This window comes from Trachinotus anak, unplaced genomic scaffold (assembly GCF_046630095.1).
Source record: "Trachinotus anak isolate AG129_WGS33_773 ecotype Australia unplaced genomic scaffold, CSIRO_AGI_Tana_v1 ptg000003l, whole genome shotgun sequence".
NCBI lineage: Eukaryota > Metazoa > Chordata > Actinopteri > Carangiformes > Carangidae > Trachinotus > Trachinotus anak.
The window spans coordinates 22892697-22912721 of record NW_027273854.1 but is presented as its reverse complement, the minus strand read 5'-3'; the positions used below and the strand labels follow the sequence as shown (position 1 = coordinate 22912721).

Sequence of the window (20025 nt, the reverse complement as noted above, 5' to 3'; positions counted from 1 at the left end):
ACCAAACTTACAAGTGATGTGAAACCAGTGAGAACGGGTCGGGGCGGGGGGCATGTCTTTTTAATAGAGAGAAAAGATGAAAACCAGGGAGCAAGAGTTGGACTAGAAAAACAAGAGTCACAATTCACTGGTCTTTTAAAAATGTCATTATATTAGACACACAGAGCTTGGCTGGTTTAACAGACAGATGGCCAAGGCACGGGATGTAGGAGGAAGTGTAGAAGGGTGTGATTGGTTAAGAGGGTTTGTTATATCTTGGAAAGCGTGTTGATTGGTTGTATGTCTATGCAATAAAAGAGACTGACCAGAAGTAAGTTGGTGGAGGAGGGTAGAGGTCAGGTTGGATGATGAGTAAACTCATCTGTTGATCTGAGTATACAGTGATAGGGCGACAGCTTGAACCTGGCCAATGATATTTCTCCCTGCAGGATCTGCCAGCTCCTCTCGCACATCGAGCCAATCGGGCTGTCCACTCCATGAAGCACCGCCTTATGACGCCACAGCGACCAGGAAGGGGGAGGGGCCAGGCGAGGGGAAGGTAGGACAGTCCCAAAATCCCACAGATTCAGTCCTCTGAAAACACACGAGTGAGGAGAAAGTCACCACTATCAACATCTAACTGCAGCATGACGAGAATGTAGCTCCTCAGTCACCTAAACCACAACACTCTTCCACACAAACACACACACTCACAGACACATAGATATAGACACAAACAGACACCAAGATGTCCCAGCGGTTTCTCTCGCAACTGGCCTCGTCCGTGCTGCGAGTGTTCGGATGCAGCCATGACACGGTGAGTGTGTGAGTGGAGGATCCCCGGCTTGATCCTGTATGAGTCCGTGAACGAGGATTTTGGTGTGTGAGTCTGTTTCTGTCCTTCTCTCACTTATCTATTACCTGCTATCCATCATTATTCACTCCTTTTAGTTGCAGCTTCTCCTCTTCTTCTTCCATTGCGGTATTGCTCTTCTTTTGCTCAGATAAACGTCTCTAATTCGATCGTTGCTAGATGCACCTTAGGCAAGCATAACAATAGTTCAGATATTGGTGTATGTGTGTGTGTGTGTGTGTGTGTGTGTGTGTGTGTGTGTGCTGGCAGGTACCCAGCAGTATGCATAGCGTGGGTGGAAGTGTGAAATCTGAGCTTACACCATGTACAGTAAGCTGTCATTTACTGTAGAGTGTGGGTGCATATGTGTGTGTGTGTGTGTGTGTGTGTGTGTGTGTGTGTTTGTATATGTGTGGGAACCCACATTTAAGTTCATGTCTCATTGTATAATAATTCCAAGCCTGATATACCAATGAGCATATTTAAATAGCAGGTGGTCGCTGGTGGTTGTGTGTGAAACGCTTGCATGTGTGTGTGTGTGTGTGTGTGTGTGTGCTGTCATGTAAGCCATGTTCTCATGGCCATCTGTTAGCTGGAGTCCTGGTTCCTCAGTACCCAGCGTCCTAATATCTCCCTCAGCAGGGTAAAGAGGAGGAAAGGAGGGAAGGAACATTAATTGGCTTTGAGGGACAATGTGGAGGAAGATGAGGGTCACGAGAAGAGATGAAGAAAAGGAGGAAAAAAGGAGAAGAGAGACAGAAGGAATGTGGGAGTTTAAAGAGATGCTTTCACCAGCGTCAGCGTTTAGAGCAGGACGATGCAGCAAATTATCAACTATTTTAACCAGGTCATATATTTATGGTCCTTTACATCTGATCAGGATTGTGTTGCACCAGTCAAATCATCTTTAAGTTTATATGTTTAAGGTTATGTTCAAGTTCTAACTCGTGATTTATTAAATCAGGATGCACCAATAAAACTTAAAACAATGTCTTAGTAAACACCTCAGTAATGTGCTAACATGGGTAGACTAACATTTGTAGTGCTGTTCAGTCTATGTACTGTAAACGGGAAACTGCAGTATTTTAAGTGGACAAAAAATATTAGTAATATTATATTAAGTATTTTTCACAAAATATGAAAAATGTGACCAAAAATTAGAAGAGAATTTTTGGTTTTTGGTTGGTAATTCAGAGAATTATCACCTGAATCTGCAGCTCTCTTCAGGTTTATGGAGATTTATAGCAAGTTTCAGCTTATTGTTTAGCTGGAGAATTTAGTGACTAGCTGGTAGAGACTTAAGTTAAAAAGCAGTTGGCAGAGCCCTGAAACTGAGTTAAAAGGAGAGTTGGACTAATATTTTCAAGGTGAACAGAGTTCTTGCTTCAAATGAATGATAATATCTCTCTGTAACTGCTGGATGTGTAAATCTGCAACTGATTGCTAACAGGTTTCCCTTATCAAATGGGTATTTGATGATATGTCAGTGTTGTGTTCACAACTCAATTCCAGTTTAAAAAAGTGGCCAGAAAATTATCTGTGGCAGTTTTCAATGAGCTATTTGTAAGTTTTGCTATTGCTACATAGCTGACATTAGCATTAACAACAGTTTAGTTACCAGTCTACAAGAAACGTTGTGAGTTTAGCATCAAATTTCATTCCTTTACTCACCAACAGCTGTCTCCAATGGTGGAAAGAAACGCCAATGTTAACTCTTGTCTCTGTCGGCTGCATCTTTTCTTCTACTGAAGTTAGCATGCTAACCAGCTAGCCCCAGCCTGTTGCCTCACTTTCTGATAGCGAGTCACTGTAGCCTCCAATCTGCCCTGAAGCTGTAGCGCTGCTCAGAGGTCGTATGATTACCGCTTGTCTTGTAAACACAATGATGGCCAAAGCCGACAACCACCACCACCCACTCCTGGCGAGAAACAACGTACTGCAGAAGAGACAACTTACAAATAGCCCCTTTAAGCAGCAGAACTGTGCATGTAGACATTAATTTGCGTTTTTTGATTTAAATTGATGTTTACACTAACCGGGTTAGTATTAGCATCAGAGCAGATATATTTACTTTATTTAATGACACCACTTTCTTAACTCTAAACTAGTCAAGCTAATGTTAGCTCTGTCGCTTGGTTCAGTTAGCTAGGCAAGAGTTACACGTGGCACTTAGTAGGTGTTAAAGCCAGTTTAGCATCACGTTTTGTGCAGTGTGTTTTAATTTTGTAAACATTTGGGTGTGAACTAAAGCACAGCTGCACAACTGGCTCCAGATTCTAACATTAGACAACAACCAGGCTTTGAAAATCCAGCTGTAGAAAACACACAGAAAATACTTTATGCATTTAGGTTCAACAGGTTAAGATTGAACACATCTCAAGCAAACCTTAAGGGTAGTTAGCTAAGAGATGCTAAGAGTAGCTAACAAAAGCTATATAAGACAGGCGGTATATTTTCATTTATAAGCCTTGTTATTAGATGCCCTATTCCTGTAATGTTTTTGTAAAGATATTAGCAGGCTCAACAATTTGAAGCAAACAAAAACATTTTCTAAAACAGTGAGAGTGAGAGTGAGTGGGTAAGTAATTGACATTGAGTGTGCATGTTTCTGCAATCAGTTATTTATTTATTTATTTGTTTAGAGTACTGTGTTTTCTGGCCTCTGTCCATCAGAAGCATGCAAGAGAAACAACGTGAATTCTATTTTGTCTTTACTTTCCAGCTGTGAAGCATCAAATGCAGATTAGCTTGCTGGTGCTAATCTGCAGCTCTTGCTGGAGCATACCAGATACTTGAGGCAGGGGCTTCCTCCTTCCAAACTTAAGCCTGGTTTTCACTACATGGCCAAGCAGGACTAACCAGGGCTAATTTAATGACCTTACTAGGAGCTAGATGATATAATGCCAGTGAATCATTATAATTGTCCATAAATGTATAATCATGAGTCTTTGTGACAGTGGTGGAGATATACTGAAGGCATATACTGACAACGAAAACAGTCCCTTGCTGTTGTAACTATACTGTGGCCTCTGTTTGGCCCTACTTGGCCCTGCTGAGGAAAAGTGGCTGTTGCAGAAGCAGACACGGAGCCAGTGACCGCATGCCCCCTGTCTTCTCTCCCGTAGAGCTCAGAGGCCGTTGTCCAATGGCTGAGCGACTTTCAGCTGCAGGTCTACGCTCCAAACTTCCTCGGTGCTGGGTATGACTTGCCCACCATTAGCCGAATGACCCCGGAGGTAAGGCAACTGAACCCTGACCCCCTGAACCCCAGAGAGGTCACAGGCACCTCCAAGGACCACAATGGAAACAACTTTGACTTGTGCTGTCCTTGATGTTTTCAAGATGCATGTATATCATTTCCTTGAAAAATTGAGCACAATTAAACCACTCAACCAAACTGATCTCAGCTATTCTTTCCCTGCCTCCTGTCAAACCTGCCCTGGTTTAACCTTGCACCTCTCACCCTTGACCTGGTATTGACCAGCATCTCTCTCTGATCCCTGGCACCTTTGTAAATGTTATCACTGCACTTCTACACTAAGAGGCAGTCTAAAAACTGCACATTGAAATGAACTAAAATATTGTTGTAATGCCTATGCTAATTCTGTAGTTTTTAACTTGTAAATTAAGTAAATTCAGAATATTTAAAAGGATGTGTGGGCTCAAACAGCAGCGCCATCAATGCATAGTGCAAAAGATGAAATAGATACCAGTCTCATGGCTCTAAGGTGAATCTGAAGCTATTACCAGAGGCCAGTTAACTTAGCTCATCACAAATATTAGCTGTTTACCCCTTAATCTTTATGCTAGGCTAAGCTACCTGGTTTCTGGCAGTAGCTTCATATTTAATGTGCAGGTGTGAGAGTGGAATCGATCATGTCATCTAACTCGTCACCAGAAAGCAAATAAATTTTGCAAAATACAAACTATAAAAAGGATACATTTTCAGTAACCTGAAAGCCTTAAATTAGCTTGCAAAACCATGTGAAAGTAACGCATAAAGCATAATCAGCTTATTTTGTTATTTGTGTAAAATTAAACATCATAATGAAATCTATTTTTTCCTGCTAGGCTGTCACTTTTTCAAAAAGTCAACTTTGAACAAATTTGATCTGTAATTTTTCTGCCTTTCTTCATATTAGTGCTTCAGAGTCATGAGTATCTGATCAGCACAGCCTTGCTTGCCAGTGAGGCCCTCCATTTTTTGGCTTAGTTTGCTGATAGATCAAGAATAGGGTGACAATAGGTCAAGCTGGTTGAAGCTGAATTTTAAGAAATCCATCTGCTAGACCACAAGCCAAACAACTTCAAATGGTCTGATTTGTTCATAGACTGTAAATTTAGTCATAATAGTCTGAATATTTATTTTTTTCCCATGTTTGAATGAATGTTTGAATTTCAAATGTAACAGCTCTATTTCCTCAGTCCAATGTGAAATGGTCACTCGTATAAACAAACCCACTGAGTAACAACATTGATCTCTGCTCCTCTGAACAGATTTTAGCAGCCTGTACATACAGTGCTCAGTTCACTCTCTTGGCTCTCACCAGCTCCATAATATAAATATGATATAGGCCTCTACTGTACATGATCTAAAACATTAGTTAGTAATTTTCATGAAGTTTATTATATCTACCCTGAACAAATATCAGACAGCAGAAATAAATGTGTGGCAGGTGAGAAAAATGCATTTAGACCTGGACAGGAGGAGTTGATGGAGACAAAACAAGAGATAAAAAAAAGTCAGAAAATATTTGACAATGCCTCCAAATGAATGCTAACATTCCTCTGTGTATGCTGGGTGTGTTAGTTGGCCTGTGTTTGTAAAATGTTATCGTTAACAATTAAATCAGCTGATTATATCTCACGGTTGTGCTACTGCTGGTCTCAGTGAGAGTGGTCCTGTTAGTGGTCCAAAAATGACCCAATGCAGCTTTAAGTGACAAGGACAACTGTTGAAGGAAAACTCAAAGCAACACCTGTCTGCTTAATGAACAGAAAAAAAAATGTATTTCTGTGATCCCTGTACCAAATTAAACATGGTTACCCTCTGAACGTGATCAACGTTCGCCAATACATGAAACCACAAGTCACCAAATTCCCACAATGCACCGTCTTGAAGAAGGACCATGTTCACTTACTGAGAAATTGTTCAACCTATGAAAACTTAGTTTTCCCAAGTCTAAGTAAATAACTTTTTTTCTTCTTTTTTTTTTTTCAACAACAAGCCTGGTTTTTGATCTTGGGGTGTGGTGTATGTGGGGATTTACTGGGCAGGGAGGGTCTAATGAAAAATGATATTAAGTTGCATCATGGGAAATATAGGATCCAGTGTTATATAGCTTGACCCACACTGGGAATTATCTCAGCCTGTGCTGCTTTGATTTTGACCATTTGCAACTTAATAAAAATATATAAATAATTTTAAATAAATAAACATTAAGAGAAGTAAATATGTGTTGTTATACTGCATCAGCCTCTACAACAATGAGCCTATAACACTTTTGTGTAATTTTACTGCATCTTATGTTCAAATAGCACCAGGTTTTTGAAATAGTTCATACTGCACAGAATTAAAAAAAATAAACTAGGTATCAAATTACTTTAGAAATGTAAGAATTAATAATGATAAATGCTAAGAAAATCAATAAAATAACAAAGCATCTTGCCCGCAGTTCACTTACATGACCTCTACATTTCCACATACTGAGAATAATTTTATTTCACTCTCACTTCCATTTTGAGCTGCCAGAGTGTAAGACCCAGTGAAGCTGAACACGTTGAAAAATAAAATCAGTGGACTTAGATGTAAAAATGTATCCACACAACCCCCTGACCCTCCCCTCACCTTCAACACTGCTGCTGCCTGCTCTGAGGAACTAGACTGATGCTCTGCGCCACAATCACCTACATACAAATAATTTATAGCCTGTATAAATTATTTGTATTTTTACGTTCGCTCCGGTCGTAGCTGTGCATGCTGAAGGGTTCAGAGCTGAGCTGACTTTAAAAGAGCTTTGTTATCAGAGACATGTCATAAAATCCCTGGCCCTACTACTGTATTTTTATATCGCATCTGTTTATAATTCATGAGTGATGGGTGTGTGTGTGTCTGTGTGTGTGTGTGTTTGTGTGTGTGTGTGTGTCTGTAAAAGTGTGTTCCTGTGTGTCCACCACAACTACCACTGAATTACACGAACAAAACAGGATGATGCACTGTTCAGTTCTCAATTCACACTGTAATTTTTAATTCTATTAGTTTGTACGTCTGACTTTATTTATTTACGACAAGATATAGTGAGTATAAAAGTACGAGCTGAATTTAAATGAAATCACGGAGAATCGAGCTGACTGATTTCTCCTGGGTGCTTCCTTTTCACTGAAGACATTTGCTTTTGCTCTCCTTGATTTGCAGCTTTTCTTATCATTTTTAGACATTTACATTTCTGCTCTTTCCTCCTAAACTGGCAGAAGCTTTCATTAGACTTCACGCTGTCTCTTGTGTCTTTTTGTTGCAAGTTTTCCTCTGTGTGTGTGTGTGTGTGTGTGTGTGTGTGTGTGTGTGAGAGAGAGAGAGAGAGAGAGACTGCTGGAGTATTGGAGATTTTTGTGGAGGAAAAGCCTGCACATTCCACTACTGTATCTCATATATGTGTGTATTTGTTTGTGTGTGTGTGTGTGTGTTTGTGTGTAGGATCTGACAGCTATTGGAATAACTAAACCAGGTCACAGAAAGAAAATGACATCAGAGATTAACAAGCTAAGTGTCACAGAGTGGCTGCCCGACCAGAAACCTGTGAGTACAACTCAAGACACACACACACTCTATGATATAATGACAGTTATTGTAGATGCTGTTAACAATTATTGTTTGGTTACTGCTGTTGTGCTAAAACTGTCTGTATAGATCATATTTCTGTTGGTCCGTCATGAAGTGCCAGATGTGTTCATTGGCTGCTGGTTATCAGTCTGTTTTCAAAGGCAGGCTGCCAGCTTTAGTGTCGGCTAGCCTGGTGAGCAGTGATGTATGTGGTGTTCCCATTAGGCCAATCTAGGAGAGTGGCTGTCTGCCATTGGTCTAAGCCAGTACCACCAGGTGTTGGTGCAGAACGGTTATGAGAACATCGACTTCATCACTGACATCACTTGGGAGGACCTGCAGGAGATAGGCATCACCAAACTGGGTAATATGCATTAATGTAGTTTTTACATTATAATATACAGTGTGACCACCGTGGCAGATACATTGTCCCTTTGGAAGTAAGGAAAAGAAAGCTGGATTTAGCAGAGATGAGTGGTTAGGGGTGGGGTGAAGGTAAGGCTCAGGTTAAGTTAAGAGGAAACTCATATCGATGGGAAAACAACTTCACTTCCTGCAGAATCTACTCCCAAGCATCATAATCTAACGCTAATGCTACAGTTATTGAGCCCAGGGTTTGACTATGTTTTCTGTAGTTTTCTGTAGCAAACATTTATATCTATGGTATTTCATGAGGAGAACGCTTCACATAAACATGACGAAAATGATGAAAATATTCAGAACATCCCGAGTGTGGCGTAGACATGTACGGAGGCCTGAACCTGACTAAAAGGTTATTAAACAAGTGAGGAATAAAACCATACTGCAGTATGCATACAATACCATGGTGTCTGTTAACTCCTTTGTATACAGTGATACTACAGCAGTATGCAGTATATTATATGGATGATTAACTGTACATGTACTGATGTGTTGATGTTTTATGATGAAAGTTAGATTCAGCCAGGTAGCTAGCTGAAAAGGCTTTGTGCTTTCAGTTAGAGTAGCTCATGTGTGGAAAACAGGGAACAGATAAATGATTGTGTGCCAAAAGCAAAGTACAGGAAATGAAACAGGAAACAGGAATTGAAAAATATAAGATAAGCTAGTGGAAGATAAATAGAGTACATTTTATGAAGCTGTAATTTAGTCAATTTAAAAAACAAAGGCTTTTGCTTTTGTTTTGACAGCGATTAAACATTACAGGAAAAGCTTAAAGCTTTATGTTTCTTTTTGGGCTCTATTTTGATTATAAATAATAACTGAGAATGTTATTCATTGATGTGACTGCTTATATTTTTTACTAATAACCTTTTACTATACGTTGTTTTGAGGCTTCAGAGCCCATGTTCACGTTCTAAGATGAGGGAAGATCTACATATGTAGTGTGTATAATGATAGTAATAATAACATTAAATATGCTTTTGATTAAAAATATACATATTTGATATGTTGTTAATTTAGAAATTAGTTAACTTACAATTTTCTTAATTAAACAAGAACCATAATTCCAATCTGTTGATGTTAAAGGCCACCAGAAGAAGCTGATGCTGGCCGTGAAGCGACTGGCTGAAATGCAGCGCAGTTCAGATGGGCGGGGCTCCCTCCGAAAGAAACCTCCACCAATCACACAGCAGCAGGAAGTCATGTCAGTGGACAGCCCGCCTCCAGACGGTAGGTTAACAGATGAACATTTGACAATGATAATCATGACCTTCTGTCCTTTTAAGATTAATCTTCACATTAATCTGAAGAGTTTCTTCTTCTCTTCAGAGATCATGTCTCCTAAGATGAGCACCTTCCAGGACAGCGAGTTGAGCACTGAGCTGCAGAGCGCCATGACCCAGCCAGGTCAGGAGGTCAAAGCTCAACGAACACGCAGCCTCAGCAAGGACCATGATGAGGTGATGACAGGAGGTGGGGGAGGAGGCACTGGGCCGCCGAAGAAGGAGGCGCGGACTATGAGGCAGCAGAGCAGCCAGGGAAGCACCTCCTCCCACAGAGGCAGTATCTCCTCTCAAGGCAAACACCGTCACTCCCACTCCCATTCCCAGCCTGCTCCCCCCTACACGCCCCCTCACACCCCTACCAAGACTAGAACCTCATCTTCCTCCTCCACTTCCTCCGTCCAGAGCGCAGCTTCCCCGCAGGCCAAACCCAAGCCGACCCCCCAGTTCATCCAGGGGGAGAGACCTCAGTCCCCACGCTCACACCCCCCTCAGTCTCCGACCCACCGCGGAGCCCCGTGCACCCAGCTTCAGCCTCAGCAGCAGCAGCAGCAGCAGCAGCAGCAGCAACAACCTCCAGTCCAGCCTCTGCACCAGGCACAACCTCAGCACCACCCACAGACACAGGTGATGGAGGTCAGGGAGAGCCAACAACCACAGGTCCCCCTCCTCTGCCTCCCACCAGAGGCAGAGCTGGCTGAGGGAGAGGGAGCAGAGCCCACGGCGCTCCAGAAGAAACGTGCCCACAGCCTCAACCGATACGCCGTGTCAGACGGCGAGTGTGATGAGAGGGCAGGAGGTGGAGGAGGTGGAGGAGGTGGGGGAGGTGGAGGAGGAAGAGAAGGAGAAGCAGAGGTAGTAGGAGGTCAGAACTCAGCTGTCGTCAGAGGGGATGGAGGTAAATACGCCACAGTGACCCACCGCGTCAGCCGCAGCCACTCGGTCCGCAACCAGGACAAGAACGCCAACCGCAACCAGGCGCAGTCCTTTGCTCTGCGTCAGAAGAAAAAAGGCCCGCCCCCACCACCACCCAAACGCTCCAGCTCTGCCATCTCCAGCTCCAACTCCAACCTGACAGATGCCAACGCACAGCAGCACACGCTCACCACCACAGGAGGGATGCTGGACGTGCCTTACCACCAACAGCGGCGGGCCAGCGACCTTGGGGTGTCCATGGAAGCAGGTGCTGTGGAGACAAGCAGCATGGGCAGTGTGAGGAGTATTGCCGCCATGTTGGAAATGTCTTCTATAGGGGGTGGAGCCAAAGGCATGGCGCTGCAGAAGAATTTCCTGCAGGTATTGTAGAAAACACTTTGTCTGAGTCATTGTAAGAAGGATACGAAGAGTGTTTACAAATGTATTGCATTATATACATATTTATTTATGTAGTTAATGAACTAAAACACAGTCAACCAATGGCATGGCTGTATGTTTACCAGGTGGGGAAAACACGCGATGCCATTGGTCTGGATGGCGAGGTGGTGAACCGACGGCGGACCATCAGTGGCCCTGTCACGGAGCTGGTGGCAGCTGCCAGGCGCAACCAGCCAACCCCCTCCGCTCTCCCGTCTCCCTCTGTCCAGCCTGAGACCTCCACTCCAACTGTAAATTCCTCTTCCCCCCACCCTCCGTCCTCCCCCCATCCCAGCTCGGGAGGCAGCGGCAGCTCATCAGAGAATTTGCCGTTTGCGGAGGAGGGAAGCCTGACTATCCGCCGCCAGGGTCGAGGAGAAGGAGAAGGACAGGTAGCTATCTATATATATGTTTGTCTATCTATCTATCTATCTATCTATCATTTCTTTACATCTATCTATCTATCTATCTATCTATCTATCATTTCTTTACATCTATCTATCTATCTATCTATCTATCTATCTATCTTTACATCTATCTATCCATCTATCTATCTATCTTTACATCTATCTATCTATCTATCTATCTATCTTTACATCTATCTATCTACCTATCTATCTATCTTTACATCTATCTATCTATCTATCTGTATCTATATTATCTATGTTATGTAATGTGCTAAAATTAAATGTGATGTATTCTAGTATTAATCCATAGTGAAGCTTCTCTGTTTTTATTTGTGTTTTCCATTTATCAATGTTTTGACTGTTTGTGCAAAAATTACCTCTTGTCATGAATGTATGAATTTTCCGTTAGTGTGTATTTTGTGTCTGTCTGCAGGGGGATGGGGAGCCTCCCCAGGGAGACGGTGGTTACACCCAGGAGGACATCTCCAGCGTCGAGGCCACAGCGACCTTAAAGCGACGGCCCCGTAGCTCCAAGCCCCACCCCAACGGCTCCGACTTCACCCTCCAGGAGTCGTCCACCGTCAAGCGGCGGCCCAAGAGCCGCGACAAGGAGCCTGAGGGCTTTGCAGACCTGGCCGCAGCTAATGGAGATGCTGTGGGACTTGTGCCACCGAACACCATGCAGCCAGTACCCTACCAGAACGGCACCGCCACCGTGAAACGCCGCCCGGTATCTGATGCTGGAGTGACAGAGCAGCCGCAACCTCAACCTCAACCTCAACCCCAACATCAACCTCAACCTCAACCTCAACCACAAGTGATTGCTGCTCCGCGCAGGGACAGTGTGGATCACGCAGCTCCAGCAGGCAATGAAGGAGGTCTGCAGAGGAAACCAAAGCCACCAGTCTCCCCCAAGCCTGTAGTGGGGCAGATAAAGAGACAAGGAGGCCCACAGACCCCACCACAGCCTGCTTCCAACAAGAGAGTCCCCCTGCCAGGCCCTGGCACACCTGGAAGCCCAGGTACTCACAGTGTATGACGTGTGTTTGTGTGACAAAAAAAGTCTGATTGTATTGAAGTCTGTGGGAAAATGTCTGTACTTCTCACTTGATTTATTACCTCAGTGAACATTTTCCTAATGAGTTTATGGTCTCAATCACTAGTTTCAAGTCGTCTTCAAAACAACATGATGTTCAAATTATGGTCCCATTTAGAGGAAAATAAACAAGGACAATAAAGCATGGTATGCATTAGGGCAGGGCTACTGTGTGAATGACAGACTTGTACCACACATTGCGACCTGCCTGACAATCAGGATAGAGGACAGAGCAGGTCAGATCCACCCCTCAATCCTCCTCAGCTCCACCTTCTCATCCAAAAATGGTTTCTTCTGGTGTCAAAAAACCAAATTACAAACTCGAGGCTTCAAAACGGCAGCTCACAAACAAATGGGTGATGTCATGGTGGGTTGAACCTTACTTGTTGGGTTGATGCTATACTTGTTCTAATGGGGATAATACACTTCTGGACAGTCTTTCCTCAAAAGCCATTAATGATGTTGCACTTGATTGTATGTGTGAGAAGTGTCTAGAGTAGAGAGAGGAGAGACTTTGTGGGGAATCTTTGAGAGAAAACCCTGCCTACTTTCTCACCTCTGCACAACTGGCTATTTGCTACGAGGTGGGCATACTTGTTGGATCGTCAGTTTTGGCCCCTTATTTCTGACATCCGAAATGCGACACCTTTAAACTTCAAGAGTGACCAGTTCATATACCTTGTTTATACTTGTTCTGAACAGCCACAATCAAACCCAGGGAGAAGCCGCCATCACAGTGAAGAGTGAGGCATGGTAATCATTTAAATGGTTATAACGGTGCACATGTTCGACTTAGACTCAGTTGAACACTCCACTGCAGGGAAAGCTGCTTCAGATATTGTTTGACCATCTGATAAACACTTGGTTGAAGCAGACTGAACCCTGTGACATCACATCCTAGTGTCAAAGCCAAGATGCTTAAGCTAATCTTGGTTCTTCTTCTTTTAGTGAGGAAGTAAATAAGGATGTAGATACGACAAAAGCAATGCTGCTGACATTTATAGGAACTTTAATGTCAGAATGTGTTTTGAAATCAAATCCAAAAATTCCCTCTGAGGAAGCCAGAAACACTCCTTTTCAACAAGTCATTATTGAATATTGATTAATGTTGATCAGCCTTGTTAAAATAAACTGCTATAAGTACATTATGGTTGTTTTTATTATGGTTATTATAGAACTTCTATGTGTCTTCAGTCTGGTTCCACTTTCAGTTTCATGGAGGACTCTTTATGTCCAGTACAGGATTAATTGTCCCTGCCCCCACCCTATGATGCTGCTTGTAAACTGGCACAGTTTCTGTTGTATGATATCTGAAGCCTTTGTTCATGTCTTCACTTGATATAGACTAGAAAATGATACACAGTAATTCTTGGCCCTTTAAGGCCCCTGGGAGCCAGGAGCTGCAGAACAGACCTGCTTCAGTCAGTCACTAACTCAGCCTTGTTCTTTTCTCTCTCTCTGTAGTGGAAGGAAAGAAGATCCCTCCACCGGTCTCGCCCAAACCAGTGCCACCACCTACGGCGCCCAAACCGGCCAAACTCATCCACTCCCTGACCAGTCCCCCCTCCCCAACCCCGGCCCCTGCCCCAGTCAAGCAGCACCATGCGGTGGCCCGACAGACCAGCTCGCCCCCCTCTTTCCCTCCTTCCAACACTCCCAGCCCGCCAAATGCCAAGCCACCGAGTCCATCTTCCCAGAGCCCCCACACGCCGCAGACCCCCACCACACCACAGACGCCCCAGACTCCTGCTACTCCCAGCCCGACCCCCCCACCTGTCAAACCTCCTCGATCCTCCATCGGGGGTGTGTCGGTGGACAGCGGGATGGTTGGAGGAGGGGTGACAGCGCCGGCTGTTACGACAACGCCAGACTTCAGTGTGGATTCTCTTGTGCATCAGAAACTGGAGGAGACAAGTGCATCGCTGGCCGCCGCTCTACGGGCTGTGGAGGATAAGATACTGCGGCAGGAGGAGTAAGGAGCACACACACTCTAACACACACAAATACACAAATACTGCCATGCTCACACACTCATACACAGGAAGGCTACTAGTTTCACAGCGGGTGTGCGTGTGCAGACACACACTGACAAACTCGCTGTTAGCTACTTTATTTGGGGATCACACCAGGATCACATTTATGTTGCAATGTAAAGATTAAACCAACAATTATTTCATATCAGATTGTCAGTCAGAATCATTTTCCATGTGAAACAGAAATAAAGAATTTTTTAACTCTACTTTCACTGTGCATATGGCACTATGGTGGTATTTAATGACAGATGGTTACGGATCATTGCATGACAAATAACATGACGCAGCATTAGATAAGATCGTCAACATGTCCAAAGTGACATCAAACGTGAGGTGTGGTATATCTGAGCTGCTGTTTTCATTATTTTGAAATTCAGTGCACCCCAACAATAAGTTTCCTCTGAGAAAAACTCATCTCAGACTGTCAGTGTGTCAGGAAGTCATGTGTTTAAAAGGAATGAAAGTGGTGAATCTGATTGGCCATGATTGTCAGAACAACACACCCACCTAGAATGTATGATTTAGCACCTGTAACTAGGCTCACCTGGCCTTAATGGTCCCACGTAGACACAAAATATTGAATTTGTTTTTGTTTTTAGTTTTTTTTTTCTACACTTTTTTTTTTTATTTTTATTGTGAGTCTGTACAAAGTGGTTAAGATATCAATTTATGGTACAGTCAATTTTTTTTCTAACAATCAGCATGAAAATAAAATGAAAGGTAAGACCTCATCCTAAAGGTCTGATTGAAAATAAGAAGTAGTACGGATATTGAATGAAATAAGCCTGATGGTATATTTCTTCGCATAGTACTAACTTGGTCTACAGTGCAATAGGAGAACAAGAAAAAGACAAATCTTGATGTCCTTTTCTTGCATCATCAGAGGGTGAGGGTGACAACTTTTACCACAGACATGTAGCGTTAGCCTCAGTAGCTTTAGTCTTAGTCTGTTAGCATGATATCATGTATCTAGCTATCAAGTGTATATTTAAGACTTATATAAGGGTCTTGTTTTAATGTGAGTCAGCTAGATACAATAAAACATGAAACATTAGTTTAGCTAACATTAGCTTAATAAGCTAGCGAGCTACAGCAACAGTTACAATATTAGCTGGCTGGCAATGACAAGCTTGTTTTGTTTGAGACCAGGGAGGAGTAGTTTCAAAATGTCCAAAAAATTTCGATGGTAAATTTTACGTTGTATTGCGTAAATTATACAACATTATATTATGTGTCATGTGAGAAAGGAAATCTTGACAGGTGTAGCAACAGTAACTAAGGGGGGAGGGGCTTAGCTAACAGTTAATTAGCCCCCACTTTTCAGTGCCAGTGCCACTGTGAAATGAGAGGCCCAGATCAGACCAGAAGTGTTCTTCATCATTTGGTATAATGTGCTTCTGTGTGTGTGTGTGTGTGTGTGTGTGTGTGTGTGTGTTTAGCTCTGTGGCTGAGCAGAAGACCACAGTTAGCATCCTGGACGACATCGGCAGCATGTTCGATGACCTGGCCGACCAGCTGGACGCCATGTTGGAGTAACCGCAGAAACCAGTCAGCGTGTCTCCACGGCAACGCTGCAACAGGAGTGACTCAGATGGCACAACGGGCAACACGCCTCCCTATCTCTCTCTGTCTCTCTCTCCTTCTCTTCATCCTTCTCTCTCCGTCGTGCCCACCCCCTCCTCACTCTTCCCATCGTCCGTCCGTCCGTCCGTCGCTGCTCTGGAAAAACCTCTCTCATCCTCCTCTTCCTCTCATCTGATGATGTTGCTGATGATGAAAATGATGATGGAGCAGTGCCACAGGCCTGGACAGACGTTTGGCAGAGGGAGTGCAAGAACGAAGGATAGATAAAGAGAGGGACACTAAAAGAGAGAGGTAAAAAAAAAAAAAGGACCAAAAACATCTGATGTGGAGAGAAGATTAAAAAAATCATCAGATGGAGAGATGAAGAAATGCAACAAAATGGAGGAGATTGCAATCAAAACATGGGTCTTTTGAGAACTCTGCGTGGACTTGAACAAATAAACTAAACTAATACTGATTGAAAAACCAACTGTGTAATGAATCATAGTATGGTATGTGTACATTCTAAGCATGGAGAGTTTATATCTACTGAAAAAGTCCTGCATTAGCACACTAATATATAATATACCGATAAATATGAATCTCTAGCTCTTTGGTTTGATGTCTTGGTTCTGTGTGGAATGGTGACCTCTGGTGTTGTGACGATGTAAATGACTTGGTGGAAAATTTTTTATCTGTGACCAAAACGAGACTATCCAGCTCCTGCAGTGTGTGTGTGTGTGTGTATGTGTGTGTGAGAACGGCGTGATAGGTGTATGTGTGTTAGCTCTGGGTTCAGCTTGTGGATTGTTAGAGTTTCAGGATCAAATCCAGTTTCCTGTCCTGGCTGCATCCATACACTCTACTGCATCCTCATCATCACCCGCAAAACACACTCATGCACACACACATGCAGGAGAAGCACAATGACCCATGCAGCCAGCTTGCACACACACACACACACACACACACACGGGAGCCTGCACAATATAGACTAAAATGAGAGAAGAGGGGGAAGAGAGAAACTGCAGCAAGGCTACAGCAGGTTGTCTTGGAAAGCAGGTGTTAGGTCTTGGAGGGTTTCAGGAGGCAGTTAAAGGGGTTTGAGGTGAAAGGTTTTAGCAAGGCAATGTAAAGGCAGTGGGTAAGTTCTTCAGGATGATGAGTCTTGGGGTCAAAGGTCAGCTCAGCCTCAGTTGGCCCAAACCCCCCCCCCCATCTAAACACAATGCAACACAAGCACCAGAGTCAGAGCTACATGTCTATAGAGAGCGAGGCCGATGAACTCAGCTTCACCCAGACAGTTTTAAATCATTCCTGATACCTGCTGTTATTTCAGCAGAAAAACAAGGGTGTAGCAACAAACTTCAGGTTTCTCATACTCCCACACAAAACTGAACAACTTTTTGATTTAAATTCAGTGACTGAAAGTCTGTGTTGTTATAGACGCCAGTGCTGATCCTGAGATGACAGGATTTCATGGTTAGAAATCCACATACTTTCAAGAGGATATATTCTTTTTCATTTTTCAAGCAGGGATGCACTGATCCAGCTGCTTGTTAACTCAGGTTATCTGCTGATGCCAACTACCAATCCAATATTAGTGCTCTCTCTTTCAAAAATCTAAACAGACCCTCCAGATATGTTCTAACCACAAAAATTGTTCAAATATCTTGTTAAAAAAATCTTAAGACAACATCTAGTCACCTCCCTCATTAAAAAAATCCAGAAACTGTGACCATGCAAATAGTTTTCTTCTCACCACTAGTTAAACTGCTGAACTCAAAATGTGTTTCACGTCACTGAAAAGTCCACTCTCAGTGTAAACTCAGTGCATGCATCGTTCTGCACAGTGACACCCAAAAATCTAAATGACCAATGAGAAAACACTTTTTTTTTTTTTTACAGGAGGTGGGCTTTAAAATCTGGTGTGGAATTCACTGGAATCATTTTCATGTGAGGTAACATGAGGGCAGGGGTGACCATGAACTCAGCAGTCCGTCCTGGGTGAATGAATAATGGCGATACTAAATTTTCTAGTGATGCAATACCTGAATTTAATGAGGATTGACCACATCTGGTCAATAACAATCCAGTTAACAAGTGCGGTAACAGCCCAATGTCGGTGCATCCCTACTTTTAAGATCCTATATTGATTTATACTTGTAAAATCTATGACTTTTCCAGATCGTGCGGGACCCCTGAGTTTATTTCTCCAGAGTATGAAGAAAAAAGAAAAAAACCACAATGGCCGAAACCTCAGCTGATAACCCCTCTCTTTCTGTTTTTATCTCTCTCATCCCACACTCTCCCAAACCTCCCACCCCCTGTTGCCATGACAATCTACATCATCACGCCCACCATCCTCATTGGCATCACTGTGGTTACTACACGGTGTGTTGCCATGACAGCATTTTCATGGGATCAAAAAAAAAAAAGTGTTAAGATGGAGCAAGTGGCGCCAGAGATCTGTGAAGCTGGATGGTTTGTTTCAGTGCAATGTGAAGTTTCTAAAACCAACCAAGAACCTGCATCCAGAGAGGTGCAATACTCAACTCGCACCTCGGTCCATTAAGAAAATCACAGTCCCATAGCAGCCACACTCCTTATATAAATGAATAAGAATTCAGAGAATAGTTGTGGTATTTAAATTATGATCACATAGAGATTATATATATGGATATTTGCAAAAAAAAAAAAGTGTATTTATGATGTATGTGTCATCCTGAAGACTATTTTTCAAAGTTAACAGATCTAATGAGTGTTGAATCAGTTTGCTTCTCCATGCTTAAGTGGTCTGAGCTGATGAGTCATTGCAGGATAACATGTTAGGATATTTCCAGGAAAGCGTTTCTGTTTTGTTTTGGGTTTTTTTGTTGTTGGTTTTTTAATTATTATTATTATTATTGTTATTTTTTTATTTTTCCCTCTGCCTACATGTGTACATGTGTCCAGGTATGGCGATGTGTATAATACAAGCAATTCTTGTTGTTAGGTTGTATTATTTTTTAATTGTTTTAAATGCAACGTTCAGTCTTTTTTTTTCTTTGAAACATGTGCCTTGCTTTGTGATTTTGGACTGACTACAATACAGTAGATGGGTATGTACAAAATATGGGGATTGCTCTCTTTCCTGTCTTCATTATTTATATGTGATCATAAAAAAAAAAATATATGAAAATCATCAGACCTAAACAAAACCCATTAACCAACAGTGACATTTTTTCCCCCACTTGGTGTTCTGTTATTCACACATACGGGCCTAATTTGTATTTTTTAAACTCTTCTTCTCCATCTGACTGGACAGTTAGGGGCTAATTTATTCCAATACAGCTACTTTGACCTCTTGACCCCACTTCATCCAGTTACATACTTTCTGGAACGGCAACATCCAGGACCCCTGAGTTAGCTTCCACATTCATGTGCTAATTTGTCAGAACATTAAATGTTGTAGTAAAACATTTTGGGATATAAGCTTATTCACTTTAACGTTGTGAGTTAGATGAAATGATTGATACCACTCTTATGTCCTTTATTAAATATATGAGGCTACAACAGCAGCAGCAGGTTAGCTTAGCTTAGCTTAGAGTAAAGAGCAGCAAATGGAGAGGCTAGCTAGCTCACTACTTAGCATCTTGTTTATTTGATTTGCACAAAAACTGTGAAAAAGTGTAAAAACAGGTTGTGGTTTTTCTTTTCTTAGGACAAAGTCAACCCAGCTGTTTCCTGTTGGCTAAGCTAACCAGCTGCTAGCATCAGTTTCAAACAAGGAAACAAATGAGCACATTTCCCAAAATCATTTCCAATTAATGAAAACCAACCAGTGAAATGCCAGTCGTAATGGTTGGTCCGGGTGTTAGCACATGTGTAATGAATTTCTTTTTATTCACACAAACGTTTTTGCATTAAAAAACAAAATTGTTCTGATTTGTCAAACATTTTGGTTATCTGAAATCTACAGTATAAGATTAGGTTTTTCTAGTCGACTGACATCCACAGTAATGTCCCCTGTGCAGAGGTTAAGCCTTTCTTTCTAAACTTAAGCCACACAGACATGGCTCCCATCGTTCACAACTGGAAGATGACGTCCTTGCTTTTAAACTCGGCCCGTCATGTTAAAGCAACTTTCAGCCTTTCCTCCTCCTTCCTTGGGTCTCATTTTGGTCATCTGTCATGTTGTGGGCGTTATTTCGACGTGTATTTCGGTGTGTGGGG

At 42.6% G+C, this 20025-nt stretch overlaps 1 protein-coding gene across 7 annotated transcripts in view; it reads left to right on the top strand.

Moving 5' to 3' along the window:
• caskin1 (CASK interacting protein 1) overlaps window positions 1-16662 on the top strand; it is a 121911-nt gene extending 105249 nt beyond the window's left edge. For 5 of the 7 annotated variants that reach the window (XM_071474657.1, XM_071474656.1, XM_071474654.1 and 2 more), the window contains 10 exons: window positions 429-538; window positions 3958-4068; window positions 7527-7628; window positions 7878-8016; window positions 9162-9305; window positions 9405-10654; window positions 10798-11103; window positions 11528-12140; window positions 13679-14186; window positions 15687-16662. In XM_071474657.1, the coding sequence (XP_071330758.1) occupies window positions 429-538; window positions 3958-4068; window positions 7527-7628; window positions 7878-8016; window positions 9162-9305; window positions 9405-10654; window positions 10798-11103; window positions 11528-12140; window positions 13679-14186; window positions 15687-15783 (3380 nt within the window). In that variant the 3' untranslated portion in view covers window positions 15784-16662. The remainder of the gene's footprint in view (window positions 1-428; window positions 539-3957; window positions 4069-7526; window positions 7629-7877; window positions 8017-9161; window positions 9306-9404; window positions 10655-10797; window positions 11104-11527; window positions 12141-13678; window positions 14187-15686) is intronic. The other 2 variants (XM_071474651.1, XM_071474655.1) reach the window with 2 other exon arrangements.
• Window positions 16663-20025: the final 3363 nt, after the last annotated feature.